At 45.6% G+C, this 22,514-nt stretch overlaps 6 protein-coding genes across 10 annotated transcripts in view; 2 read left to right on the top strand and 4 right to left on the bottom strand.

The window, feature by feature from the left end:
- LOC139771985 (uncharacterized) overlaps positions 1-2,063 on the bottom strand; it is a 9,433-nt gene extending 7,370 nt beyond the window's left edge. The window contains exon 1 of one of the 2 annotated variants that reach the window (XM_071705235.1): positions 941-2,063. The gene's annotated coding sequence lies outside the window, so the exon portion shown is untranslated. Of the gene's footprint in view, positions 1-55; positions 432-940 lie in introns of those variants that run through there. The other variant, XM_071705237.1, reaches the window with a different exon arrangement.
- LOC139771984 (uncharacterized) overlaps positions 1-12,307 on the top strand; it is a 22,391-nt gene extending 10,084 nt beyond the window's left edge. For all 4 annotated transcript variants that reach the window (XM_071705231.1, XM_071705234.1, XM_071705230.1 and 1 more), the window contains 4 exons: positions 2,925-3,130; positions 3,648-3,847; positions 11,336-11,571; positions 11,662-12,307. In XM_071705231.1, coding sequence (XP_071561332.1) covers positions 2,925-3,130; positions 3,648-3,847; positions 11,336-11,571; positions 11,662-11,955 — 936 coding nt within the window. In that variant the 3' untranslated portion in view covers positions 11,956-12,307. The remainder of the gene's footprint in view (positions 1-2,924; positions 3,131-3,647; positions 3,848-11,335; positions 11,572-11,661) is intronic.
- Positions 3,907-5,680, bottom strand: Pck (Claudin superfamily protein pickel). Its single transcript, XM_071705241.1, has 4 exons — positions 5,500-5,680; positions 5,349-5,415; positions 4,911-5,248; positions 3,907-4,838 (listed from the first exon to the last, which is right to left on the bottom strand). The coding sequence occupies exons 1-4, from the start codon at positions 5,534-5,536 to the stop codon at positions 4,576-4,578; spliced, it is 705 nt and encodes a 234-aa protein (XP_071561342.1). The 5' UTR covers positions 5,537-5,680; the 3' UTR covers positions 3,907-4,575.
- Sinu (claudin family member sinuous) lies at positions 6,018-8,035 on the bottom strand. The gene is made up of 2 exons (XM_071705243.1): positions 7,417-8,035; positions 6,018-7,213 (listed from the first exon to the last, which is right to left on the bottom strand). Exons 1-2 carry the CDS (start codon positions 7,691-7,693, stop codon positions 6,825-6,827), a joined length of 666 nt encoding a protein of 221 aa, XP_071561344.1. The 5' UTR covers positions 7,694-8,035; the 3' UTR covers positions 6,018-6,824.
- On the bottom strand, positions 9,292-11,250 carry Kune (claudin kune-kune). The gene is made up of 2 exons (XM_071705244.1): positions 10,704-11,250; positions 9,292-10,313 (listed from the first exon to the last, which is right to left on the bottom strand). Exons 1-2 carry the CDS (start codon positions 10,837-10,839, stop codon positions 9,811-9,813), a joined length of 639 nt encoding a protein of 212 aa, XP_071561345.1. The 5' UTR covers positions 10,840-11,250; the 3' UTR covers positions 9,292-9,810.
- Positions 12,308-13,120: 813 nt separating the features above from the next.
- On the top strand, positions 13,121-22,443 carry Ints6 (integrator complex subunit 6). The gene is made up of 9 exons (XM_071705229.1): positions 13,121-13,889; positions 14,194-14,271; positions 15,396-15,635; positions 15,777-15,957; positions 16,107-16,837; positions 16,913-17,185; positions 17,284-17,623; positions 17,715-18,491; positions 18,643-22,443. Exons 1-9 carry the CDS (start codon positions 13,773-13,775, stop codon positions 18,852-18,854), a joined length of 2,949 nt encoding a protein of 982 aa, XP_071561330.1. The 5' UTR covers positions 13,121-13,772; the 3' UTR covers positions 18,855-22,443.
- Positions 22,444-22,514: the final 71 nt, after the last annotated feature.

Here is a 22,514-nt window from a genome sequence, read left to right on the forward strand (position 1 = left end):
GGAGAAGATAAGGGAAGGAGAGAGAAAGAGAGAGACATTGACAGAGCGCGGTTACCTCTTTTCGTCCTAACGGAGAAACAATTTCCAGCGTCACGAAGACGAACAGTCAATGTCCTGGCCGGCGTCCAGTACTGCCTGCTTTACATAATCCCGCGGAGGGGAAAAAAAGGAGAGAGAAACAGAGGGAGAGAGTGAGAGAAGAGGCGCGGATCGATGTCGCGCGACGATGCACCGCGTGCGATCCTTTCCCGACGCCGGATGCCGAAACGAGGGACAAGGAGAGACGAACCAGCCCATACGCCTTGCTCAGCAGAAGGATGGAGCCGCGATAAAAAAAGATTGTTGGACAGTCTTTAATTAGATATCGATACGAGGTGACATATCCCCCGAAGAAGAGGCGCGAAAAGCTAGAGGGAGAAAAAGGACGACGAGGAGACGCGCGGGCGTGCGCGCTCGCGCGTGCAAGAGAAGGGGAAAGGAGGGCTGAAAGGTGGCAATGGATGCAGGGGAGGGAACGTCGCGTTATGCAATCTTCCTCCCGACCTTCCTGAAGGAATTTATCGTCACTCGTTTACGCTTCGTCCTATTTTCGCCGCATGCAACGCGCGGAGGGGGAGGAATGCCGCACGCCGTTACGCGTCACGCGAACTCGGTTTCACGGGCTCCGCCGACCGCACGATCGGGCCGATCGTGCACGCCTGTTCGTCGGTCGGGACGGCGTGGACGCGACGCGTGACACTCTCAGAATGCTTGGACACGCTTCAAATCGCTGAAATCGCTCTCTTCGAGCGACACGTCCCGATGCCACCAGATTTCTTTTGATGCAATAGCGAACGATCTCTTCGACGAGGAAGGAGGAGAAGGAGGAGGAACACGATTACCGTTTCGCGAAAGGATGACACCGTTCGCGCTGACCCGGCTTATTCGATCCATTAGATACCTCTGCGTAAGACGTCCTCCGGACGAAAGGCACACACGATGTCAAGGAGCGTCCTTTATCTTGCGAAGCAAGATCTCGGTCCTCGTAATCTCGTCCTTCAGGAAGAAATCTTTTCTTCGGGGAAGATCCTCGGGAAGAAAAAAAAGAGAGTCCTTTCTTTCGAGGAGAGCAATCCCGTTCCAAAGAGATCCGACTTCTCTTCGTTCCCGACTTTCGCACAGACGCGAAACGCTCGAGAAGCGAGAGATCTTCCTCGGAGGATCGCCTCGGTAATTGCGTTCTTCTACGACGCAAATCTCGCGACGCCGATCGGCAGAGTCTACGTGCACGCGGATTGCGGAGGCGCGATTTCGCTCGCCGGGACCGCTGCGGAATCGCTGCAGCCGGGTGTCGTCAGTCGGGCCGACCGTACGCACGAGGTCGTCGTCGTTTTCGTCGTCGTCGTGGTGCTTCCTTCACGGGCATCGCCGCGAGAGTCCTCTTCGGCAACGTCGTCCACGTCGTCGTTCATGCCAGTCGCCCGCGTTTCCTCATCATGCGTCTCTCTCGTGCTCGTGGATATCTCTTCACCAGCACTTCGTCCTCGGCTTCCTCGTCACCGGCGTTACCCCCGTTCCCGTGGTCCTGGCTCTCGACGCCGTCGACGTCCTCGCTCTCGTCCTCGGCCTCGGCCTCAGCCTCGTCCCCGTCCTCCTGGTCACAGTCGACACTTGACAAGGCCGTCGCCAGCCGTAGCGCATGTCGCTCGCACAACGCTTTGTGGAGCGGCGCGACGCGACGCGACGCGCTGCCTCTCACTGCCACGGATCACGCAGAGTCGAGAGCTCGTGCGCGCGACCGAGCATCGTCGTCGTCGTCGTCGTCGCAACGCCGCGGCCACAACGCCCGACGCTTCTTGCCCCGCGCGCCCGACGCATGGGACGACGTTCTCGCTTTACCTATCTGTCTTGTCTATCTCTTGCGCGGTCTCTCCTTCTCGTCTCCCCCTCTTTCTCTGTCTAGCCTGTCGGCGACGGAGAACACGCGGCACCTGGGGGTACGTGGACGGCGGGGGTGGTCACCGTGAACAGCGCCCGAGATAGGCAACCGGACTGGCTCGAGGATCGAGGAGGCTCTGCCACCGTCGTCGCCGCTCGCAAGACAGACTGATAGATAGAGGGAAGACATGCGAAGGGAGTAAGGCAAGGGCGGACGATTGGAAGCGGGCGAAGTGGGCTCCGCTTCGATCCACCAGCGACCGCCGGTCAAGCGTCGTCACAGGGGATAAACTCGTATTCCAATATCGCTATTTCACGTCACAGAAGGGTAGATAGGATTGGTCTTATTTGTGAAATCGAAATGGAGTACCGAGTCGTCGCGAGAAATAGGTCTGACCGATAAGATCTCGTTCGTGCAGAGAGGGTGCGCGCAGCCCCAAGCACAGCGCTGAACACGTAGAAATAGAGCTGAGGTGGAAGGAAAGAGGTGGAGAGATAAAAATGTCCAGCCGTATGTTACCACCGGATGTGGTACAAGTGCGAAAGACAGAGAGAGGGAAAGAGAGAGAGAGAGTATAGAATGGAGATACGTAGGCACCGGCTATACCGTATATCAAAGATATAGGGATGGGGTGAGGAGGACGGAAGAGGTAAACGCGATATACCGACTTGAATATCACGGGGGTGGGTCTTGACGTGTTTCTCTTAAGTATCCGCTCTCGGCTGTACCCTGGAGCGAACGCCGACGTGTTATTGAATCTACAAAAGGGAAAAGCGGGTGCGGAAAGTAAGCACCCTTCAGGGTGCAGCTGAGGGCTAGGCTTTTTGCTAGATTCGCTCTTTCTACAATTGTGTCCTTTTCAAGAGGACTTTTATGGTTCTAATTTATGTATCCCTTTTATTTTTGTCCCTTTCCATCTTCGCTGCGTGAAAAAATCGATTAATCGTGACCAGCGGAATTCGAATGTAAATTCCAAACGATCCTGAAGGGAGCGATTCATTTCCAGAATGACGGTAGAACGCACACCGGGCGAAGCAGACGCAGCTGCGGCGGGGTTGGTCGGAACGTCGCCGACGCGTTGCTTAAGCTCGGCTTGAAGAACACGCGTCTGATATCCGTCGTCGGCGACGACGAGCATGGAAAGACCATTCTCGAGAGCCTAGGAGCCGGAAGCGAGACGGTGAAACGCATGTCGGACGTGAACACCGCGAGGTACGAGTCGCGAAACTTGCCACTTCGTTGACGAATATTGCCCAAGAAACTTGCCCAATAGTCCCGACGAAAAATATCTAACAAGGCTACAAATATTCGGACAGTGTAATATTCAAATTACCCCAAATTATCATCTAATTACCCGAATCTATGAACTTATAAATAATGATATGCTTAAATAATAGATAACTTCTTATGGATAATGATAACGATATTATTGACTGTGAGGAACGCTTTCGGAACCAGCTAAGAAAACCTGGGAATAAACAGGAATAGCTAAACACGTTCTAATTATCTAATTAGCAATTAGTTTGCTGTTCTACTCTCTATAATGGAAAGGATAATTCGAATTCCAATAGATTGTTCTTCTGTCTCTTCAGATACTAACAATAAAATTTGAATTGTCCGAATAGTTCGAATATTCGAATTTGAGTAACTTGACGAATTGATTGTCCGGATATCCGAATATTAGCAAATCCGTTCCTATTGAACTAATTATATACTGTTAATATTACAGGTTCACCGTGATATTGGACGTTAACGGCGAATGCCACTTCTGCGTCAGCGAAATGGAATCCTTCACCGCGATCGCTCCGAAGTTGATAAAGGAATATCAATCGCATCTCGAAGAAGCAAGTCTCATCGTTCTCGACGCAAATCTCGAGTTGGACACCATGCGCTGCGTGCTCGACGTTGCGTCGCAAGCGAACGTTCCGGGTAAGTAAACATTTCTGCAGTAATAGTCTTTTTTGTTCACGAAAATGAATATTTCTTCGTTCATTAATTTCCTATATATATTTGTAAGTCAAATGATGTAATCCTATTATACACATTATATAATATTTATAAAATATATATATATAAATCGTGATATAAAAAAAATCATGTGCATGCGTGAGTAAAACAATGGACGGAGATTATTCACGCATAAGCAAATTAGCTTCAAGAAAATCGACAAATGTAAGTAATCGGTCTAATTAGAGAGAGGGCGACAATCTTAAACACACGTTTATCCTTCTTAAATGATTAAATTAAATAATATAAATGTTAATGGATTTCCATTTCAAACGAGTTATTATTCGTGTCGAACTCTTTCACTTGTAACCTTCAACTCTCTAATCAAACTCTCTTAATATATGCTTCTTAAAACTGAGGCATATATGGAATGAGGGTCGGGGTTGAATCCGGAACCTGCCGACTACGGTTGACCACTCTCACACGGAGCTATTCATTAAAAATAACGGTAAGAGCATATATATATATATATAAAGTTCTTACTACTATTTTTAATAAACAAATATAAGTGGACGGATTAAAATCGTACACAGGCAGTGTACAGATTCTTAAGAGACAGATCATCTATCTTTCGTTCATTAAAAATAACGATAAGAGCTTTGCGCTGAGATTAAATTTTTCATCAAAAGCACCCGAGATTTGATATTACATTATACGTATCCGCTTCGCGGCGGCCCGTGATGAGACTGTGGATTCGGTTGCATTTGCATCACCAAGTTGCGAGATTCTTTGCGTAATCTGTAACCAGTCCGCGCGTCCAGATAAAGAAAGAACGCGGCAAATGTGTGGATCATGAACGATATGACCGCGAGAGCGTACGACCACGACAAGTGATTGAAATTCGGATACATTAACCAGTCCCGGCGCCAACACTGTCCGCCGAATATGGAGACTGCCAGGAAGAGAAGCGCGCCTGAAATCAGAGAGCATCCGGGTTAAAGAACATTTGGTGTCTTTCATCTTAAATTTTAATTCTTACACTTACCGGCTACTGCGTCGCATACGAATGCGACGGACGACAGGATCCACTCGTAATGCAGGACGAATCTCAATGGCCAACGTATCCAGATCAAGGAGATGACACCAAATGCAAAGACGGAGAGCAACATGGCCAGCGTGACGAATGCCTGTACTATCATGAGCCACACCGGCAGCAGCCACTCTCTTATGACATAATATTCTTGCGAAAATATATGATGGCAGCCGTCGAACTGCTTGTCAAACTGATAGTAGGGATAGCGGAACTGCTCGAAGCAATATTCCCAGAGTCCCATGTGCTTGAAGTTGCTGAACGTTTCCTCATACGATTCTATCCAATACGGACTGAAAATTATATGGAGGATCAGTAACATTGTTTTCACACGCTCCAAATTAATTTTAAGGTCGTTGCTTGTAGCAGTTGCACGGAATTAAATGCGTTTACCTTATGAATGCCATCATTAGGAGAAAAAGCGCCGCGAACGTGAGCCCTCCGCCGAAAACGACCGCGTCTGTATCAATAAAAAATGAAGAACGCGTTAGTACAGGTTACTCCGGGTAAACTCTTAGCTGGATCGACCTAATCAATTACTCACTGGACGCCCTGTGGTAATCTTGCTTGTCCACCGTCATGATGACCTTTTGAAAAGGCCAACGCGAAGTCGACCGACTTGTTAAATTCGTTCGTTTACGATTAATGTTTTCGTTCGTCACCCAAGCTCTCTATCGAGACCTTTCGCCACACCCAACACACCCAGTGGTCCCACACCATCGCCATCACCAATTCTACCAACGGAAAGACGTACTTTATCAACAGACGGAGCTTTGCCGTCTATTGATAATGTAGGCCATCCTCCATGTGTGCATTCTTACGTATTTCTTTATTTATAGATGCGTAGATCATGAATATACAAAGAACACTGATTGGGGGGACTTAATTAATACCTCCTTCGTTAAGAATTTAAGAAAAATGATTCAGGACTTTTCAGCCTGTTTTCTATTAGTGGACGTACGTCAGCGCACATTATGGTTTAAATTTACAATTTTATCTGTCGAGAGATGCAATTTATTTGAATTCTAAACTTAAGTGAGATTGAGGATGTAGAAAACACAGTTTCTTGTATTAGAAGTTTATTTGGTAACGGACAGAGTTAGAAAATTGTTTCCTAATGTCCGATTAATCTCGTTCGGATTTCCTCAGACATGTCGTTGGAAAATGCGTAGCTGCGTTGTGCAATTATCGTAAATCTCGTGCGTAAAACTTAATAATATAATATATATATGTAGATATATAGATACAATATACAAGATGTTTCAATAACTCGCGTCTCAAAACACTTGAAAAAATTCATGAAAAAGCCACGTAAATCATAAAAATGACCACGTCTCTACTACAAAGTCTCTACTACAAACAAGTTAAAGCTGTAAATTATAATAAAATATTTGTTGAAAGAGTATAGGATAAGATTCAACAAACGGCGTTGCATCCGAGCGCAATTAAAGTGACTGCGCAATTATTCACATAACTACAGACGACTCTTCTCATCGCAGTCCACGATTGGTCGAGAAAAGAATCGTGTATCTTTTTCATATTATCTAATTTGCGAATTTTTCCGCAAGTGTTTTAAGACGCGTATATGTCGTCGCATACATATATATCGTTAACAATAATATTATCGTACAATACTACGATCCCATACACGTAATGTTATATAAAGAGAGATATAAAATATCGTACAAAAATATTAAACTTACGTATTTACTAAACTTAAATTATTGCAGATCTGTTTGTGTTTTCTTTTGTACATTCTACAGAAAGAGAAAAATTCTACGATAAGACGTTGCACCTCATGGACGGAATAATACTACAGACTTTTGGAGTATAGACGCTTGTGCGCAATTCCTGTGAAGGGTTCTCGTTCTAAGCGCGAGATTCGAGTTGAAAGCGCGTTTGAGATTCTTTCAAGTAGTCCCGTTTCTTTCGTTGCACGGTTGCCTCCACCAGCAGTAAGCCGCTCGCGATCAGCGTTAATACGCTGCCTATGACACCTAGGGCGAAGGACCATCCCAGATAATTATTCGCGTGTCCGGGCATCCAACCGTCCGCGTTACCAAGGCAGGCGAATATGATGACCGCCAAACCACCGCTGAGACCGCTGGCCAGCAGCAAGTAACCGATGGCAGTTATCAGCTCGATATATCTCTTTCGCTCCGGGTCGCAGCACAGAGTGAAGAGCAGTATCAGAAAGAACGATATCAGACCCAGCAGGAAGCATAGCGTGAAGAACACTTGCGTGGCTATCATAAACGCTGCAACAAGAGACATTATGTTAAACACACATGTTGAAAGCTCTTGTTAGAGTTTATTATCATCACATTGCCAATGGGTTTCAATTCAACGACAGTCCAAGGCACTTTATTATTCCTCATAACATCTGGAGGAAAAATTACAGATTTGCAGCTTTACGTTAAGGACATAGTTTTCCTCATCTCGTTGTTATGTGGCCACTTACGGGGCAAGAGGAAGCCACGGATGTCGGAGTAGCCCGCGGTGAACGGGTCGTAGACCCATCTGCAGCCGACGAAGAATCGCCTGGGCGCGTCGGACTCCTGGGGATTGGGCAGCGACCTGAAGCAGTGCCGCCACAGGCCGAGTCGGTCGAGCTGCGCCCCGACGATCCGCGGGTCGCTGACCAACCAGGAGGGCGTGCCGAACGCGACGCACACGCAGACGAATCCCACCAGGAACACGCCGACGCCGACGTTGCCGGACAAGCTCCTCTTTTTCATGTTCGCCGCTCCGCGTGCTCCCGTGACGTTAACGCGAAAGTCAGACGAGACACCAGTCCGGCCGTCTCGGTGCGCAACGTAAACTACACTCTCATGAAACACAATCACTACCTGGACGGTGACGGTCCCACGGCACTAATAACCACACCCAAGCGACCCGCGTTATTGGCGGAGCGAACGGCCGAGTTCTAACTTAACCTAACCTGACCCGCGTCTCACCTCGAGCCACGCGCGAGTATCCCACGATGTCCCACCGCCACCACCAGTCCCACGAGCGGGGCGTTAAACGTAACGAATCTACGCAGGATCGTCCATAGGAAGAGCTCAGATTTTAATGGGAAAGAGAAAAAAGTACGCCTATTCTTAATAAATTTTACGACATGAAGTAAGCCAATAAAGAGATCGATCAATAAATCGACATTTAACATTTGTCTGGCGCACATGGAAAAGGGAAACGATTATTTCTCTGAGAAGAAAACAAATTCTTCGAGACTCTGGAATCGCGATAATCCCGCTGCCTCTCTCGTCGCCCCTGCAACCGTCAAGGTGCATGTGTCATAGCGCATTACATCTTATTTATGCGTATCGTTTCTCTCCTCATGATCGCATTCCGACCTTGATCCTGTAGGACGTAAGCAAACCGCGGAAAAATGCGTTTCTAACAATATAAGCTCGCCTCAGGCGATCCATAAATTGCATCGCGGAGAATTCAGAACAATATTCAATTTATAAATTACGAAAAAACGAAAAAGAATCAGGCTCGTGCGTCTCAAAACAAATGTAGCAAGTCCAATTTATAATTTTACATATGTAATAACGAGAAGCGATTGAAAGAATCAAAGACACGCGTACAAATTTTTAAACGCGATAGTTTCCATCCCGAAATATCCAACGAGAGTTACAGAAAAATGGTTTAAAACGGTCTAAATAATTCCTCGACGAGGAGAAACGCTTTCTTTCCTTCGATACGTGACTTCCGCTCCCCTTACGAAACTTATTTACCATTTTTATTTATATTCTCTTTTCTCTAAAAAAAAAAAAGATGTAAACGGTATTCGTAGAAATGTAAGATGTACATCCTGTGACTGAATCACGAAAATGATGCCGTTGCGCGACTCGACACGAGTCATCGCTGAATGGGATCCCGTAAGACGCGGACGCGCGTCACCTCGAAGAGATCTCGACTCTCGACGCGCGATGACGCATTCGCGGTTCACCGGCTGACATAACTGCGGAAGATTCTTTCAGCGCGCGGTCGATTAGAATAGAATCTAAATTAGGTCAAACGTACGACGAAGACACTTTCCTTCGCGGTATCGCGTGCACGCGAGAGAGAGAGAGAGAGAGAGAGAGAGAGAGAGAGAGAGAGAGAGAGAGAGAGAGAGAGAGAGAGAGAGAGAGAGAGAGAGAGAGAGAGAGAGAGAGAGAGAGAGAGAGAGAGAGAGAGAGAGAGACCCGCCGCCGTCTCGTAATTTACGATGGATTTGCGAGAACAAAGTGGGTCACCGCGCGCACGGAGGTATACGCTTAATTGATTTAATTCACGTCCGACGATCGCTACGCGCAATCTGCATATCCGCGAGTGACGACACGTCGGCTATTAGGAAAAATTATTTTATTATATCGTCTGTATATACGGTATACAAGTAGGAGATTCATTTCTCGCGCAACATTGATATATCTATATAGAACTTATATGTACATACATAAAATTAGTCCCTACGAACGCTTTCAAAAACAATACAGATAAATGGACGGATTGTTTCAGATATGTGCGCCACGCAGACACATTTAATAGACACTTACGACGTATAAAATCTAGTCGTGCGTTTCTTTTCAAAGTAGATATTTTGTATAAACTTTTGTCAACGTAAGAATAATCGTAGAATGGCTCCATGCATAGTCTATTGAAAATATTCATATGTCTTAGATAATTATCGACAGATCCTATGTAATAATGTTACGATGAGTAGATGTGTAACAATATAAAATTATTAGTCTTCAAAGATTCATCCGCGATACGCGTTTCAATGAATAAAATTTGCGCTTTCGCGAGCATTCGATGCATATCGCGAGCGTTCGATTGTCCGCGCGTTGGATTACGATGTAAAAATGTGCTAAATGGTCGTATGCGTTTTCTGTTCCTCGTTCAATATTCGTTCCTGCTTCTTCCTGTGCCTGCGCCCTTCGATCAGGAACAGGATACCGGCGGCTATCAGGGTAACGCTGCCCACGACGGCCAAGGCGAAGGACCAGCTGATATCGTTGTGCTCCCAATTTGGCATCCAATCCCGTCCGTCACCCCTGGCGCCGAATATAATCACCGATATAACGCCGCATACTCCTCCCAAAGTCAAATTGCCGCCGGTCACCCACAAGAGCAGCTGATACTTGTCGTGATGACGCGAGCAACAGGTGTACAGAATGGTCAGGAAGCTGCCTATCAGCAACAGGGTCAGGCACAGCGTGAAGAAGAATTGCGTGGCGACGAAGAACTCGGGCAGAAGTATGTCGTGTATGATGTAATACTCCTCCTCGAACACCCACCAACAGCCGTAGAATCTGGTGTCGTAGAGATGACGCGGATCCTGGAACCCTTGGAAACACACCTGCCAGAGACCTGCAAAGACGCAACGTCGTTTGTCAATCGCTCTGTCGCTGCCAGTCTAATGTCTCGTGCTTCTAATATCGCATTATCAGAAGAGGATAAATTATTAATTGGACATGATGGAAAGGAACAATTTCGAGAGAGAAACGTAGCTCTTCCGATACAATCACCATTCCACAAAAACCTTAGAAAACAAATTCTGCGATAAGAAAAGGACCAAATAAAATCATTTTCTGGAGATCAAGCCTATTATGCGTAACGCATACATATTCGATAACGTCTTATGATAGAGAAAATTGACAATTCTCTTGTATCTGCGTCAAATATCTAAATATCATCTTTTTACGTAGATTATTTATAAACACAGGTCGACGCGCGGCGTCCAGTCGCGTACAATCTTACCGATCTTGACGAATTGCGGATTATCCAGTTTCCCGTCGGTTTCCAGCCAGTTGGGTGTGGTGAACGCGATCACCACCAGAACGAACGCTACCGCCGTGCACGCAACGGCGGCCTTGCCCGTCCTCGTCTTCCCCATCACTCGCGATCGTCACGCGGACGTAACGAAGGACAGCAGGGAAAGAAGCGTAACTCCTCGCGATCGCCGAACGCGACGTGTATATCGCCGTGCGAATCGCCTGGGACGCAAAAGTATGCGACTTCTTCTCGAAGGAAGCCTCTAGCTCGGCGCGCGAGCGCTAGAGCGCGTTGCGCGTCCCGGGTAATATCCCCTCCCCCGTGGAATTTCAATGACCTTCTCCTCCTCTCCCCCGGTGCCTTCCTGACCAAACTTTTTTGTGCCCGGCAAGAAAATTAACGCAAGAAAGATAGAATCTTTTATCCTTTTCAATTTTCTTTCTCGTCTCTCTCTCTCTTCCTCTCTTTCTGTGTTTTATTTTTTGTCGCAGAATCAGCGCACGCAATTCTTATTCAACTCTTGAGAGTTTACCGACAACAAAGTAGATTCAGAATAATTTCATTAATTTCAATAAATGTGTGGGACGAGTAATGATTTCAGTAATTCTTCTCGGTAGTCTGGTACGAGCCCACGGATGTTCAAAAGGCGGCGAGGATATTCGAGGTCGGGCCACATTGGAAAAATGTGTTGCACTTCGTCTCGCCCAACCGGAACGAGCTGAGAGTCATAGGCGAGCGCCTCAACATCCCCGTCGCCGAGAGGATGGACCTGGAGGCGGTGAGAAGCGTAGCCGAACAATTAATCGAGCACATTCCGGTTGTCGTAACCACCTTGGGCGCGCGGGGAGTGCTGGTTCGTATTCCGACTGCGTTGAAAGTCGTTGCCGAAATCAACGACCAAGTGTTTCGACACACACAGCTCGTCAACTTTCTATCTTCGCAGGTGACCCGAAGAGCTTCGCAAAACGAGCCCTTCTACGACGAGCGCGGCGAGCTGATCGCCGATTCCCCGGCGATCGCGTCTCGATTGTATCCCGCCGTCGACGGCGCGGAAAGGACGGGCGAGATCCTCAGCGTGAGCGGATGCGGAGATTGCTTCACGGCCGGGATGATCTACGGGATTCACAAGAATCTGGACGAGATCGGTTGCGTCTCCGTGGCTCTGAAAGCCGCCGCGCTTTCGCTGAGGTCCTTCGACGCGGTGCCGCGGACGCTCCGGGACGCTCTCCAGCGATGAATCTTTTTTATTAAATTTTAATACATATTTTTATTGTAATTAACTTTTTAACCAGTTGACTAAGAATAGCGTTTAGAGCTCTAATTGTATTTTTACAAATAACGTGCTTTTTACTACTGTCCCAAATAGAACAAAGAGGTCGCGATGTGACGCTCTCCAGTGATGAATCTTTTATTAAATTTCAATACATATTTTTATTGTAATTAACTTTTAGACCAGTTGACTAAGAATAGCGTTTAGAGCTCTAATTGTATTTTTATTATTAATGAGCTTTTTACTGCTATCCCAGAGATCGTTGTGACGTCGAAGTGACTTTTGAGTGATGAATAAACGTCATAACGTCATAACATTACTTAGAGTTTTTATGTTCCTCCTGGGATCACGCGGAGCAACTATTGTTGCTGCTGCTGCTACTACTACTACTACTACTACTATCAAACCGGTGTTTTACATTGATTAGACGCGCGATGGATTTGTGCAACGCGTTTGTAAAATAAAATCAATATGGATGTTTTTCCACCTACGCAGCGTCGTCCGATATGTTTATATCGGTGGTCGCCGGTAGGTCGGAGTACTCGGAGTAATCGAGACGACTCGGACGAATAGCCGGGTCCCCCGTCCGGCGTTCGTTTCCTGAAATCATTCGATCGTCCTTTCGGTATCGTTTCCAAGGAAAGCGTCGCAAGAGCCGTCGCGCGTAGAACGGACGACGACGACGTATTCCCCAAAGCGTACAACCGTACAAACGCTACACGGTGATGCGACAAGTCGATCGGAAAAAAAAAATGAGAAGTAGGTCTCCCTCGTGCACCTTCCGCACTCGGAACGGCGACGCGCGCGGCGCGCGACACCGCGGCTGGACGAGGACGGAAGGTCGCGCGAGTGCAGCACGGTGCAGCAGCCGCTACGCGAGCGCGGAGATGGTGGGGGACCAATGGCGGGGTGTCGGGCGCGATCACGTGGCACGTGGTTTATGTCGTTACGTGTACTCGGCTGACCGAGAGGGCGCGACCCGCGGGACCGAGAAGGACGAGGACGGACGATCGGGTGGATCGGGCAGCCGGGGGAGAGCCGAAGCCAGCCGAAGCCGAGCGCGCAAACACGAGTGAACACGAGGGAGATAGGTTAAGCGAGGGAGACTGCGCTCGGCGTTTAAGGAGAGAGAGAGACGTTCAGTATGGCGCGGGGGGAGGTGGGAGGATTGACGGCACACGTACGCGCGATATACTCCGATCTCGCATACTCTCGCGTGCTCCGCGACATACGTATTCATTGGGTATACATATACACACACGGCCGCGCGGCAGAACGTACAAACGAGAGAGCGAGAGCGAGAGAGAGAGAGAGAGAGAGAGAGAGAGAGAGAGAGAGAGAGAGAGAGAGAGAGAGAGAGAAAGGGAGGGAGAAACGGACCAAGCGAGCGCCGTTACGATAAAAGAGAAGTTTTTCGGAGAGCGTATTCGCTGGCAGAGCCGTTCAATGGTCGTGGCAGCAATGTTCCACGCCGCCGTCACCGTCGTCGTCGTCGTCATCGCCGCCGCCGTAGGGCGCCTAACTAGCTAGTTTCGACGGGGGCCAGCACGACGGGAGGCCGCGTCCGCGTCCGCGTCTCGGTGCTCGCCAGTCCATAAACGAGCACGAGCACGTTACGACGCGCGAGCGCGATTCGGGTATCGTCAGGACTCGTCGTCGTCCGTCGTCGTCGTCGTCGCTATCGTCGCCACCGCCGCCGCCACCGCCGTCACCGTCGCTGCGTTACCGCGCCGCCCGCGCCCGCCACTACTACCGCCGTCATCGTCGCCGTCCTCTCCTCGAAGATGACCATAATAGTATTTCTGATCGACACGTCGGCCTCCATGAATCAGAGGGCTTATTTGGGGGGTCGGCCCACGCTCTTGGACGTAGCCAAGAGCGCCGTGGAGACCTTTGTCAAGGTACGCCCCGAGGTTGGCGGGCACAGCTTTTATCCGCCGCGCCGCGCCGCACCGCGCCGCGCCACGCCACGCCGCGCCGAGCGGAGAGCGGAGTCACCGTCCTCGTCGTCGTGTCAGGCGGGTTACAGAGGGATGGAGGGAGACGGGAAAAGAAGAGGGAAGTATATCCGTCTCTTTCGTCTTCCCTTTCTGCGTTCTCTCCGTCTCTTTCTCGCTCGCTCGCTCGTGGACGAGGGGGGTGGCGCGACGTCGCGCGCGTGAAACAGAAATGAAAGAGAAAAAGTGAAATAATTCCTTTTTCCAGGTACGACAGAGATCGCCGGAGAGCCGCGGGGATCGTTACATGCTCCTGACCTTCGAAGATCCACCTCAGAACATCAAGGTATCGTCCTCGCCACGCGCGTCCTGTCCCCTCCCTCTGTTCATTCGTTTTCTCTTTCGCTCCACCTTTTGCGCGCCTCCTATCCTGCATTTCGTCTACATTGTGCCCTTCACGTCGTCAACTTCAGGCCCATCCTCGCGCGGATGCTCCTCGGCAGAAGCGCGTCCGCGTTCTCCCTCCCTCCCTCCCACCTTTCAGCCTCGAGTTGGGTTAGGTTCGCTTAATGGCGCCGAATAATTAATGCACAGTAGCGGGAACGATCGTGTCTCTAGGCCTCTCTCGCGTGGCCCTCTCCCTCTCCTTCTCCATGCCCTTCTTCCCCGCCGCCCTCGCCCTCTGCCCTGTGCACACGGCTGCGAAAGATGCGCGTCGTTGGAGGTGCAATGGCTGGGAATCTCGGGGAATGGGAAAAAGGAAGCGCTGTTCGCGAGAGAAAAGCGCCCCCCGCTTCATATCGCGAGTTTTGCGCGCCAATTTCGCGAGATTCAAACGCGACGTTACCCTCGCTCGAATCCACCCTTAACTTTCCTTTGCTCGCAATCTCTAAACCGGAGCACAGGGGGTGAGAGTTGAAATCGAACTCGAGACGAATCAACTGCTCTCACCCCTCCCGCTTCCCACTTTTCGTTTCTATTAAATTTTATTTTTGAGCCGTTTATTAATTATGAACTAGATACATTGTCCAAAAATATATACGGAATAAGTCGTCAGAAACAGCGCACTTTATCTATCAACTTTGAAAAGTAGAATATTTACATGAGAGATTAACACGTTGGACATTTCCTCGAATTATCAAGATTGCTAAAATTTCACTTAACAGCGTCGTGTATTTCTATTATTTATGTATTACTGACGCCCGAATGAATTCGACTGTGCATAGTAATGTCAAAAATTCAAGTTACAGTTCTGCCAGAGATATTTGGAATTGTCTACATTGTGTCCCACATCCCCCTTTTCGTATCTTTAAACCTGATAGTGATAGGAATCTCTGACGATTCATGCCGTATATAAAAATAAAATTGTCTTTGTTTCACAAAAGAGAAAAAATAATTTTATATTAAGTTAGAAATTATCTTGGGAGAGCTGTGCGTGTAATGTTTTTCTTGGGAACGATGCTTTCTCAGGCAGGATGGAAGGAGAACCTGGCAACCTTTATGAACGAACTGAAAAACTTGCAATGCGTTGGCTTGACGACCCTAGGTGCCGCCTTGAAGCACGCGTTGGACGTGCTGAACATAAATCGTATGCAGACCGGCATAGACACGTACGGCCAAGGGAGATGCCCGTTTTACTTGGAACCGTCCGTTATAGTTGTTATAACAGACGGAGGAAAATATACGACTAACAGCGGGGTCCACCAAGATGTAAGTGTTATCTTCCTACCGTGATTTCCTTTTTATTGTAAAAGATGAGAAAGTATTATCCTAAAAAAAAAAAGAAAAATGAAAAAGTATTACTTATATGTCTTCGATACAAACGACATTACTATTGCATTTTCTTTCTAGTTTACGTTACCGATGCATTCCCCGATACCTGGATCCGAACTGACGAAGGAGCCATTTAGATGGGACCAGAGATTGTTCTCTTTGGTGCTGCGTTTATCGGGGACACCAGCCGTTGAACGAGATATTGGCTTGGTGGCCAGTGACGCGTCGCCGATAGATGCAATGTGCGAAGTGACTGGAGGTAAAGGAGATGCAGCTTGCAATCTTAGCAATCTTAGAACCGCAAAGTTTTGCATTTTTCAAATAAAAACGCTCGCGACACAAAGCATATGTTATAAAAGGGTCGAGATGAATTTTAAACTTGAGTTGTTCGTTACTTGGACATTACAGGTCGCTCGTACTGCATTACGTCATTCAGGATGATGATACAGTGCATAGATTCGCTGGTACAAAAGGTGCAATCGGGCGTGGTGATAAATTTCGAAAAGATCGGTCCCGATCCACCGCCGCTGACCAACGAACAGGCCCCGCAGCACCAGGACGAGGAAGAGAACGAGGACGACGGTAACGCGGCGAACGGTCCGCGCGCTCAGTATCCGAACGCGTTAGCGCCGAACAACACGGCTTGGTATTCCTGCAGACGCCTGATCTACGTACCGCGGTCGGCTCAGAAGGGATTCGCGGTAGGCTTCTGGCCGATCCCCGAGAGCTTCTGGCCGGATCTCAGCGCTAGCTCGTTACCGCCGCGTTCCGCGCATCCAAACGTCAAGTTCACGTGCACCAGTCAGGAGCCGATGGTGATCGAGAATCTACCGTTCGACAAGTACGAGCTGGAGCCGAGCCCGCTGACACAGTATATCTTAGCGCGGAAACAGCCGACAACGTGTTGGCAGGTGTTCGTTGCTAATTCGTATAAATCGAGCGAAGTGGGCCATCCGTTCGGTTACTTGAAAGCTAGTACAAACTTGACTTGTGTAAATCTCTTTGTCATGCCTTATAACTATCCCGTGCTGCTACCGCTGCTGGAAGAGCTTTTCAAAGTACACAGGCAAAAACCGACACCTGAATGGAGGGCGCAGTTCCAGGGTTACATAAGGACCATGCCTACTTATTACGCCGCCGTAAGTTTTTCTATATTTATGCGAATATAATTACGTGTTCCGAAAACATTTTTATCAGAGCGTCGTTTGTTGCAGTCGTTGAGGAGAGCGTTAACCAGGATGGGTGCGTCCGCACCTCTGGCACAAACATTGATACCCGATAATATGGATAACTCTTTATCATATAGTGTCTTAAATTATCTAAAACGATTGAAGAATCAGGCCAAGATCGAATTTGATCGGCTCTGTAACGAGGTCATTTCCAAGCAAGTCGCCGCTTCGAACCTTACGAAGAATTTATCTAACTGTACGAGTGTGGTGACGGAAGGGGTGAGAGTTACACCGAAGACACCGCTGAAGAAAGATTTGGTAAGATTGAATACATTAAAAGTCGATCTCTAATACCATGAATTACTTTAACTGTTACAATACCAAACTCTGTGTGTGTGTGTGTGTGTGCTCCATAGGTGTCCCATCCTTTGTTGCAAGACAAATTCACGGGTCTTCGTGATCAGCTGAACGAGTTCGGAGGTTTCGTCGTCGGATTGGTGAAGAATCAACAGCAGCAACGTGGTGCGCACAGTTACAGGAACGCCTTCGACGTACCGAGAAAGTCCCTGCTCGATCAAGTCGTACGGATGCGCGCGAATTTCCTGCAGCCTGGCTTGTTGCATACAAAGTTACTCGACGACGATTACGTTCATTCGATGCCTTTAGCTCAAATGGGAAATTATCAGGAATATCTGAAACGCATGACTCCGCCGTTGAGAGAGATCGAAAGCGTACCGGTTAGACAGCATATGTTCGGTAATTATTCAGCGAAACGTTTGCCAAAGAGTAATTTTTCCATAAATAATTGGTATATAAAAAGATAATTAATGTTACATTTCTATCGTAGGCAATCCCTTCAAGATAGACAAGAGGATGATGGTAGACGAAGCGGATATCGACATAGTCGGCGCGACGTCCTCGACGTCGAAGGGCGGTCTTAAGCGCACCTTGCCGCAGTCGGACAGCGGAGGCTCGTCTTCCCCGAGGCCACCGCCTAACAAGAGGAAGCCCGGGCCCATACCGAAAGATGTGATCGTGCGACGGCCATCGTATACGCTTACTCCACCGAGTTCCCCGATTCCTTGGGTGATGGAGGACACGAAGAACCAAGTAGCGGTGACGGCGGCAGCAACACCAATCGCCGATACGAGCGCACCGCCGGTCCTGCCCTGTTTGCCCAACGTATCGCCAGGTCACGCGTCATTGCCGTGTTCGAGCGCGTCCGAAAAGTTGGTAAACGGTCTCGCGGAAATGCCGATAATACCGATTTTCGAGCCGATCCCGGTCGAGCACGTTAACAATCATATGGACACGCCGCCCGTTCTGACGCCGATAGTTAACAATGTTGACACGATACCGAAGAGTGATGTTAAAAGTGAACGGACAGATAACGCGAAGAACGAGTGTAGTCGGTTACCGGTTAACGATTGTATCGAGAACAGCGTGCGAGTTGTGGACGGTGTCACCGAAGAGAAACTGACGAATCACGTAGAGGAGAAACGAGATCGAGAGCCGAAGATCGAGAGAGAGCGGAAGCTGACGAAGAAGGAACTGGAGGACATCAGGCGACACAATTTGAGCATCCGGGAACTTGTTTACAAAGAGGTGCGGAGAAGAGGGAAAAGTAAGTCTTCGACGCGCCGATCGGTTCTCTTTTATATCCTGAGAAACGTCGCGAGATTAATGATTAATAAAAGATTGACGTACTTATCTATATCGCTAACGATAACATTCTCGTAACAGCGTTAACACGTGATCAATTCATTTCGTTTCAGATTACGCAACACTGTTCTCACACTTACATCAAGTTCAGGGGACTCTAGATATACGGCTTGCGTTTGTAAAAGACATAGTAAAAGAATCATTACGCTTTAAACGACGCAACTTGGCGTCGCTGTTAGAAGAATATCTTAAAAACATTCAAGAGGACGGTTGCGCTATAAATTACAAGCTGAATCACAATGGTGCCACGAAGATAAGTTGTTAAGATATATGTGTAATCAGGGCATTATCTTAATAGTGTGGAGGACATAAATTATTAAGGAACTCTCGTGCAAGTTTTTGTCACATGTTTTAGTAGCGGTTTCGATCGCCCCGAAATAAGGCTACTTTTGATAATCGCAGGAAAAACCTGAGCGATCTTGAATTTTTCAACGAATTTCAATAGCATTTTCGATGTCAACCATAAAAGTCACGTCACTTTTATGTTTTACTTTTGGCTTTATGGGTAATTAATTAGAAATTTTTAGTGCATCACGTGGCATTTTGCAGTCATGAATTGAAGCAATAATTTATTTACCACCTCTATTAGTGATGTGAAAGAAAACGGAGCAATATTCAACCACATATATACCAAATTTTATTATATATTTCTTTCTAAAACTTGATTGTTTTAAGTCTTAATCTGAGAAGAGATCCAAAATCTTTTTCATCTTGGATACTCGAAAAGCGATCCCAAGTAACACACAATCTTAACATATTTGCGCAACGTACTTTTTATCCTTCACGAGTAAATGCGTGTTCGTGTATCGTTATACGTGTAAATACGTTCGCATGTTTGTTTCATCTACTATGATGTAATTTTTCATAATGTCGGAATTTTGCCGGATATCATTTGGCGCACATATTGCAAATGTCTTGTATGCTGGCATACAAGATAATTGATTGCGGGTAATGCGAAATAATTATATAAGAATGACAATATATTTATCCTTGAAATATATACGAATTCGTGCACAAAGTTTCGGCAGTGCAAGTGCAATCAAATGAACCACGAAAATTTCTATCTCAGCGCCCGTGTCGAATTTAGGACAGAACAATTATATTACTCTTACACTCATACGATTGACATTTCTTATTACATTTAACCTCCCTACAGTCACTTTTGTGATCTATACTATTAAGTTTAATAAAATGCCATAGTTTAACACTGTACCGAACTGTCTGTAAATTTCGTTATGTACTTTGTTGATCTCTTATAAAAGCAAAACCGAGATCTGACTTTCCATTGATGACGTATTATACAATAATAATCGCGATCTCTGTATATGTGTATAAAAATGAAAACATATCTTTTATTATATCTTAGGAGATTGTGAAATCGCACCTTATGAAAGAATTTATTATTGTGTAGTTTACCAAATTAAAATATTGGAAAAACAAATAGAAATCCTTGATTGCAGTAGATTCTCCTTTCGCGAGTTGCAACATTAGCTTTCATTTCGCGAAACCCGTCGTAGATAGCATTATACCAAAAACATTTGTGTATATCTAAACGCTAAATGCAGATTTGAATTTATTGTGAAGTTTACCAAGGGTTGACAGTGCCTGATGCTATTTGAAATTGAGATAATGTATTCAACCCACTATGTCTGTGAAAGATTCTAATATATTATTTTATTTTACACATAAATTATATGTATGTATATTTTAAAACTTTAAGTATTATTTTTAATTAGTAATACATTGCACATCAGAAACAATGTGAAAAGTACACTAAATTTTGTACGTGGATAAATTTTCTGTTATATTATACAAAATCGAAATATTCATGCATGTGATACACACCGCACACACACACACAGTCATACGCGCGAGAAATAAGAAATATAACTCGTAGTTATTAAGAAAATTCCACAATGATCACATACTATAATACTGTACTATTGTAGTGTGAGAGAGAAGAAATAAGAAATCCACTTTATGTACAAATTCAAGACAAATGTATAGTATAACAGAATCAAAACTACATTACATATATATCTGAAATAACATATGGAGCAAAATGAATTCTGTTTTGTCCTCGAATCCTTATGTGTATGTGCAACGCAACAAAAATTCAAAATGTTATATTAAAAAAAACAATTACTTCATCGATACACATGTGGGTTGAAGAAATGTATGTTAGTAGCAATAATTATTTATATGCCAATACTAGATATACAAAATGACAAGATCGCTTATTGGTTTATATATCAGACATGATTTGACCAAATATTACATAGGATAATAACAGGCAAACAAAGGATGATTATCTTACTTATTATCCGCCTGTAATTTTTGTATTGCTTATATCACGGTATATCATCAAGTATTAATTTTTATCTTGATTTCGTTCCTGAGAAACAGGATATCCAAGATGAAAAATTAGGACATTGATAAAACGAAGACATATCATTGAATCGTTGTGAAAAATTATTTTATACGTATAGTCTTTAGAAATGTTTTCTTTTGATTTATGAAAGAGATGACGGCGTGGTCTTTCCCAATTTTAAAATGTTTAATTTATTTAATCTTGAAATTCTTGTTGATATTTTATTAATATTCCAAGTGAGATAATCAACCACGTGTTTTCTTGCGGACTAATAATGTCCAATTACTCTTTATATGTGGATCGGAATTGTATTTATTAGTTGAAAATACGTTGAATATCTTGTAAATTATTTTATGATATAACCGGAGCTTAGCTGAGTCTTATAAAGACAATGATGCTAGACGCTTATTTGCTCCAAAGAAAAATGAATAGGGAATTATTGAATGATTATCGATATAAAGAGTTAATATAAAACTAAGTGCGTTTGTGTAAAAGAGATTAATGGATTAACTATAGAGAATGTTTGGGAGTTCCCAGTACCTTGATTACAGTCCCTTTCGTTACAGTAGCAGTAATTTATTGTTGTACTGAGACTCGTTAAAATGAATCAATTAATTAGAGTGATTCCTTTTCGCAAATTCAATGTTAAATTATATACCAGTGTGCTTCACCAAAGCAAGATCATATTTCTGCACGCTGTTGTGACAGCTTTAATAATTTATATGCAGTTTAATTTTGTGCAAAAATTTCAGCAATAAATCTGCGATATACGATCCGAAGCAACCAAATCTGTCGATAGTGAATTTTGTAAGGCGTTTGCTACAGACTCCGTCAGCGTCAGCGTCGAGAAATTACAAAATCAATGCATCATGTTCAACGATATGAGACTGGCTACTGTTCTGTATAATTCATGCGCAGTTATGTCACGTCTATTGAACCTGGCCAACAAAAAAAGTAATTCGGACGCGGTTCCATGCTACTCTGTTACAATATGCTAATCGAATTACTGATAATGACGCGATGGGTTTGTTGCCTGGTACTTTACATAGATATTCGAAAATAAAATTCACGCTGAACATGGTCTCCCATCAGAACTTGCAAAAACGTTGTACGACTAAAAAAAAATAAGAAAAAACAATACGATAATTTCTTTCGCACAGATCAGATATATTGTATTTTGCATGACGGCATGGAGAGTGGAAATAAAGTCTGTATTATACGCCTCGTTTAATTAATGTATCATTTAGGGTGTTAATAAATGTTGCAATTACTATTTTTTCACGACACCTGTAATAACACGTACAGTGACGACGACGACGACGACACGTGCATTATTGTATATACGAAATATTGTACATAGGGCGTGTATTAGTGCTAATTAGACGAGAGTCATATTGAAAGGACTGTCCTGTTTTTACGTTTATATTTTAGGTAAAACAATAAGTAAATCTCGAGAGAAGCGAATAAACAGAATTGACAGAAATCTCTTCGTCGTGTATCTTCCTTAATTCCCAAACCAAACGAGATCTTAACCCTTAACTGGTAACGTCGGGT

This window comes from Temnothorax nylanderi, unplaced genomic scaffold (assembly GCF_030848795.1).
Source record: "Temnothorax nylanderi isolate EJ_2023f unplaced genomic scaffold, tnyl_v1.0 TNYL_tig0046_pilon, whole genome shotgun sequence".
NCBI lineage: Eukaryota > Metazoa > Arthropoda > Insecta > Hymenoptera > Formicidae > Temnothorax > Temnothorax nylanderi.

What these genes read in the sequence shown, in the direction of transcription:
- Pck (XM_071705241.1), bottom strand. Translation starts at nt 5,536, where the DNA reads ATGACGGTGGACAAGCAAGATTACCACAGGGCGTCCA. An exon ending in AGATTACCACAGGGCGTCCA is followed by an intron (nt 5,416 to 5,499) that starts GTGAGTAATTGA and finishes TTATTGATACAG; the next exon opens with ACGCGGTCGTTTTCGGCGGA. An exon ending in CGTATGCGACGCAGTAGCCG is followed by an intron (nt 4,839 to 4,910) that starts GTAAGTGTAAGA and finishes CTCTGATTTCAG; the next exon opens with GCGCGCTTCTCTTCCTGGCA.
- Sinu (XM_071705243.1), bottom strand. Translation starts at nt 7,693, where the DNA reads ATGAAAAAGAGGAGCTTGTCCGGCAACGTCGGCGTCGGCGTGTTCCTG. An exon ending in CCGTGGCTTCCTCTTGCCCC is followed by an intron (nt 7,214 to 7,416) that starts GTAAGTGGCCAC and finishes CTCTTGTTGCAG; the next exon opens with CGTTTATGATAGCCACGCAA.
- Kune (XM_071705244.1), bottom strand. Translation starts at nt 10,839, where the DNA reads ATGGGGAAGACGAGGACGGGCAAGGCCGCCGTTGCGTGCACGGCGGTA. An exon ending in TCCGCAATTCGTCAAGATCG is followed by an intron (nt 10,314 to 10,703) that starts GTAAGATTGTAC and finishes GCGTCTTTGCAG; the next exon opens with GTCTCTGGCAGGTGTGTTTC.
- Ints6 (XM_071705229.1), top strand. Translation starts at nt 13,773, where the DNA reads ATGACCATAATAGTATTTCTGATCGACACGTCGGCCTCCATGAATCAG. An exon ending in TGCCTACTTATTACGCCGCC is followed by an intron (nt 16,838 to 16,912) that starts GTAAGTTTTTCT and finishes CGTTTGTTGCAG; the next exon opens with TCGTTGAGGAGAGCGTTAAC. An exon ending in CACCGCTGAAGAAAGATTTG is followed by an intron (nt 17,186 to 17,283) that starts GTAAGATTGAAT and finishes TGTGCTCCATAG; the next exon opens with GTGTCCCATCCTTTGTTGCA.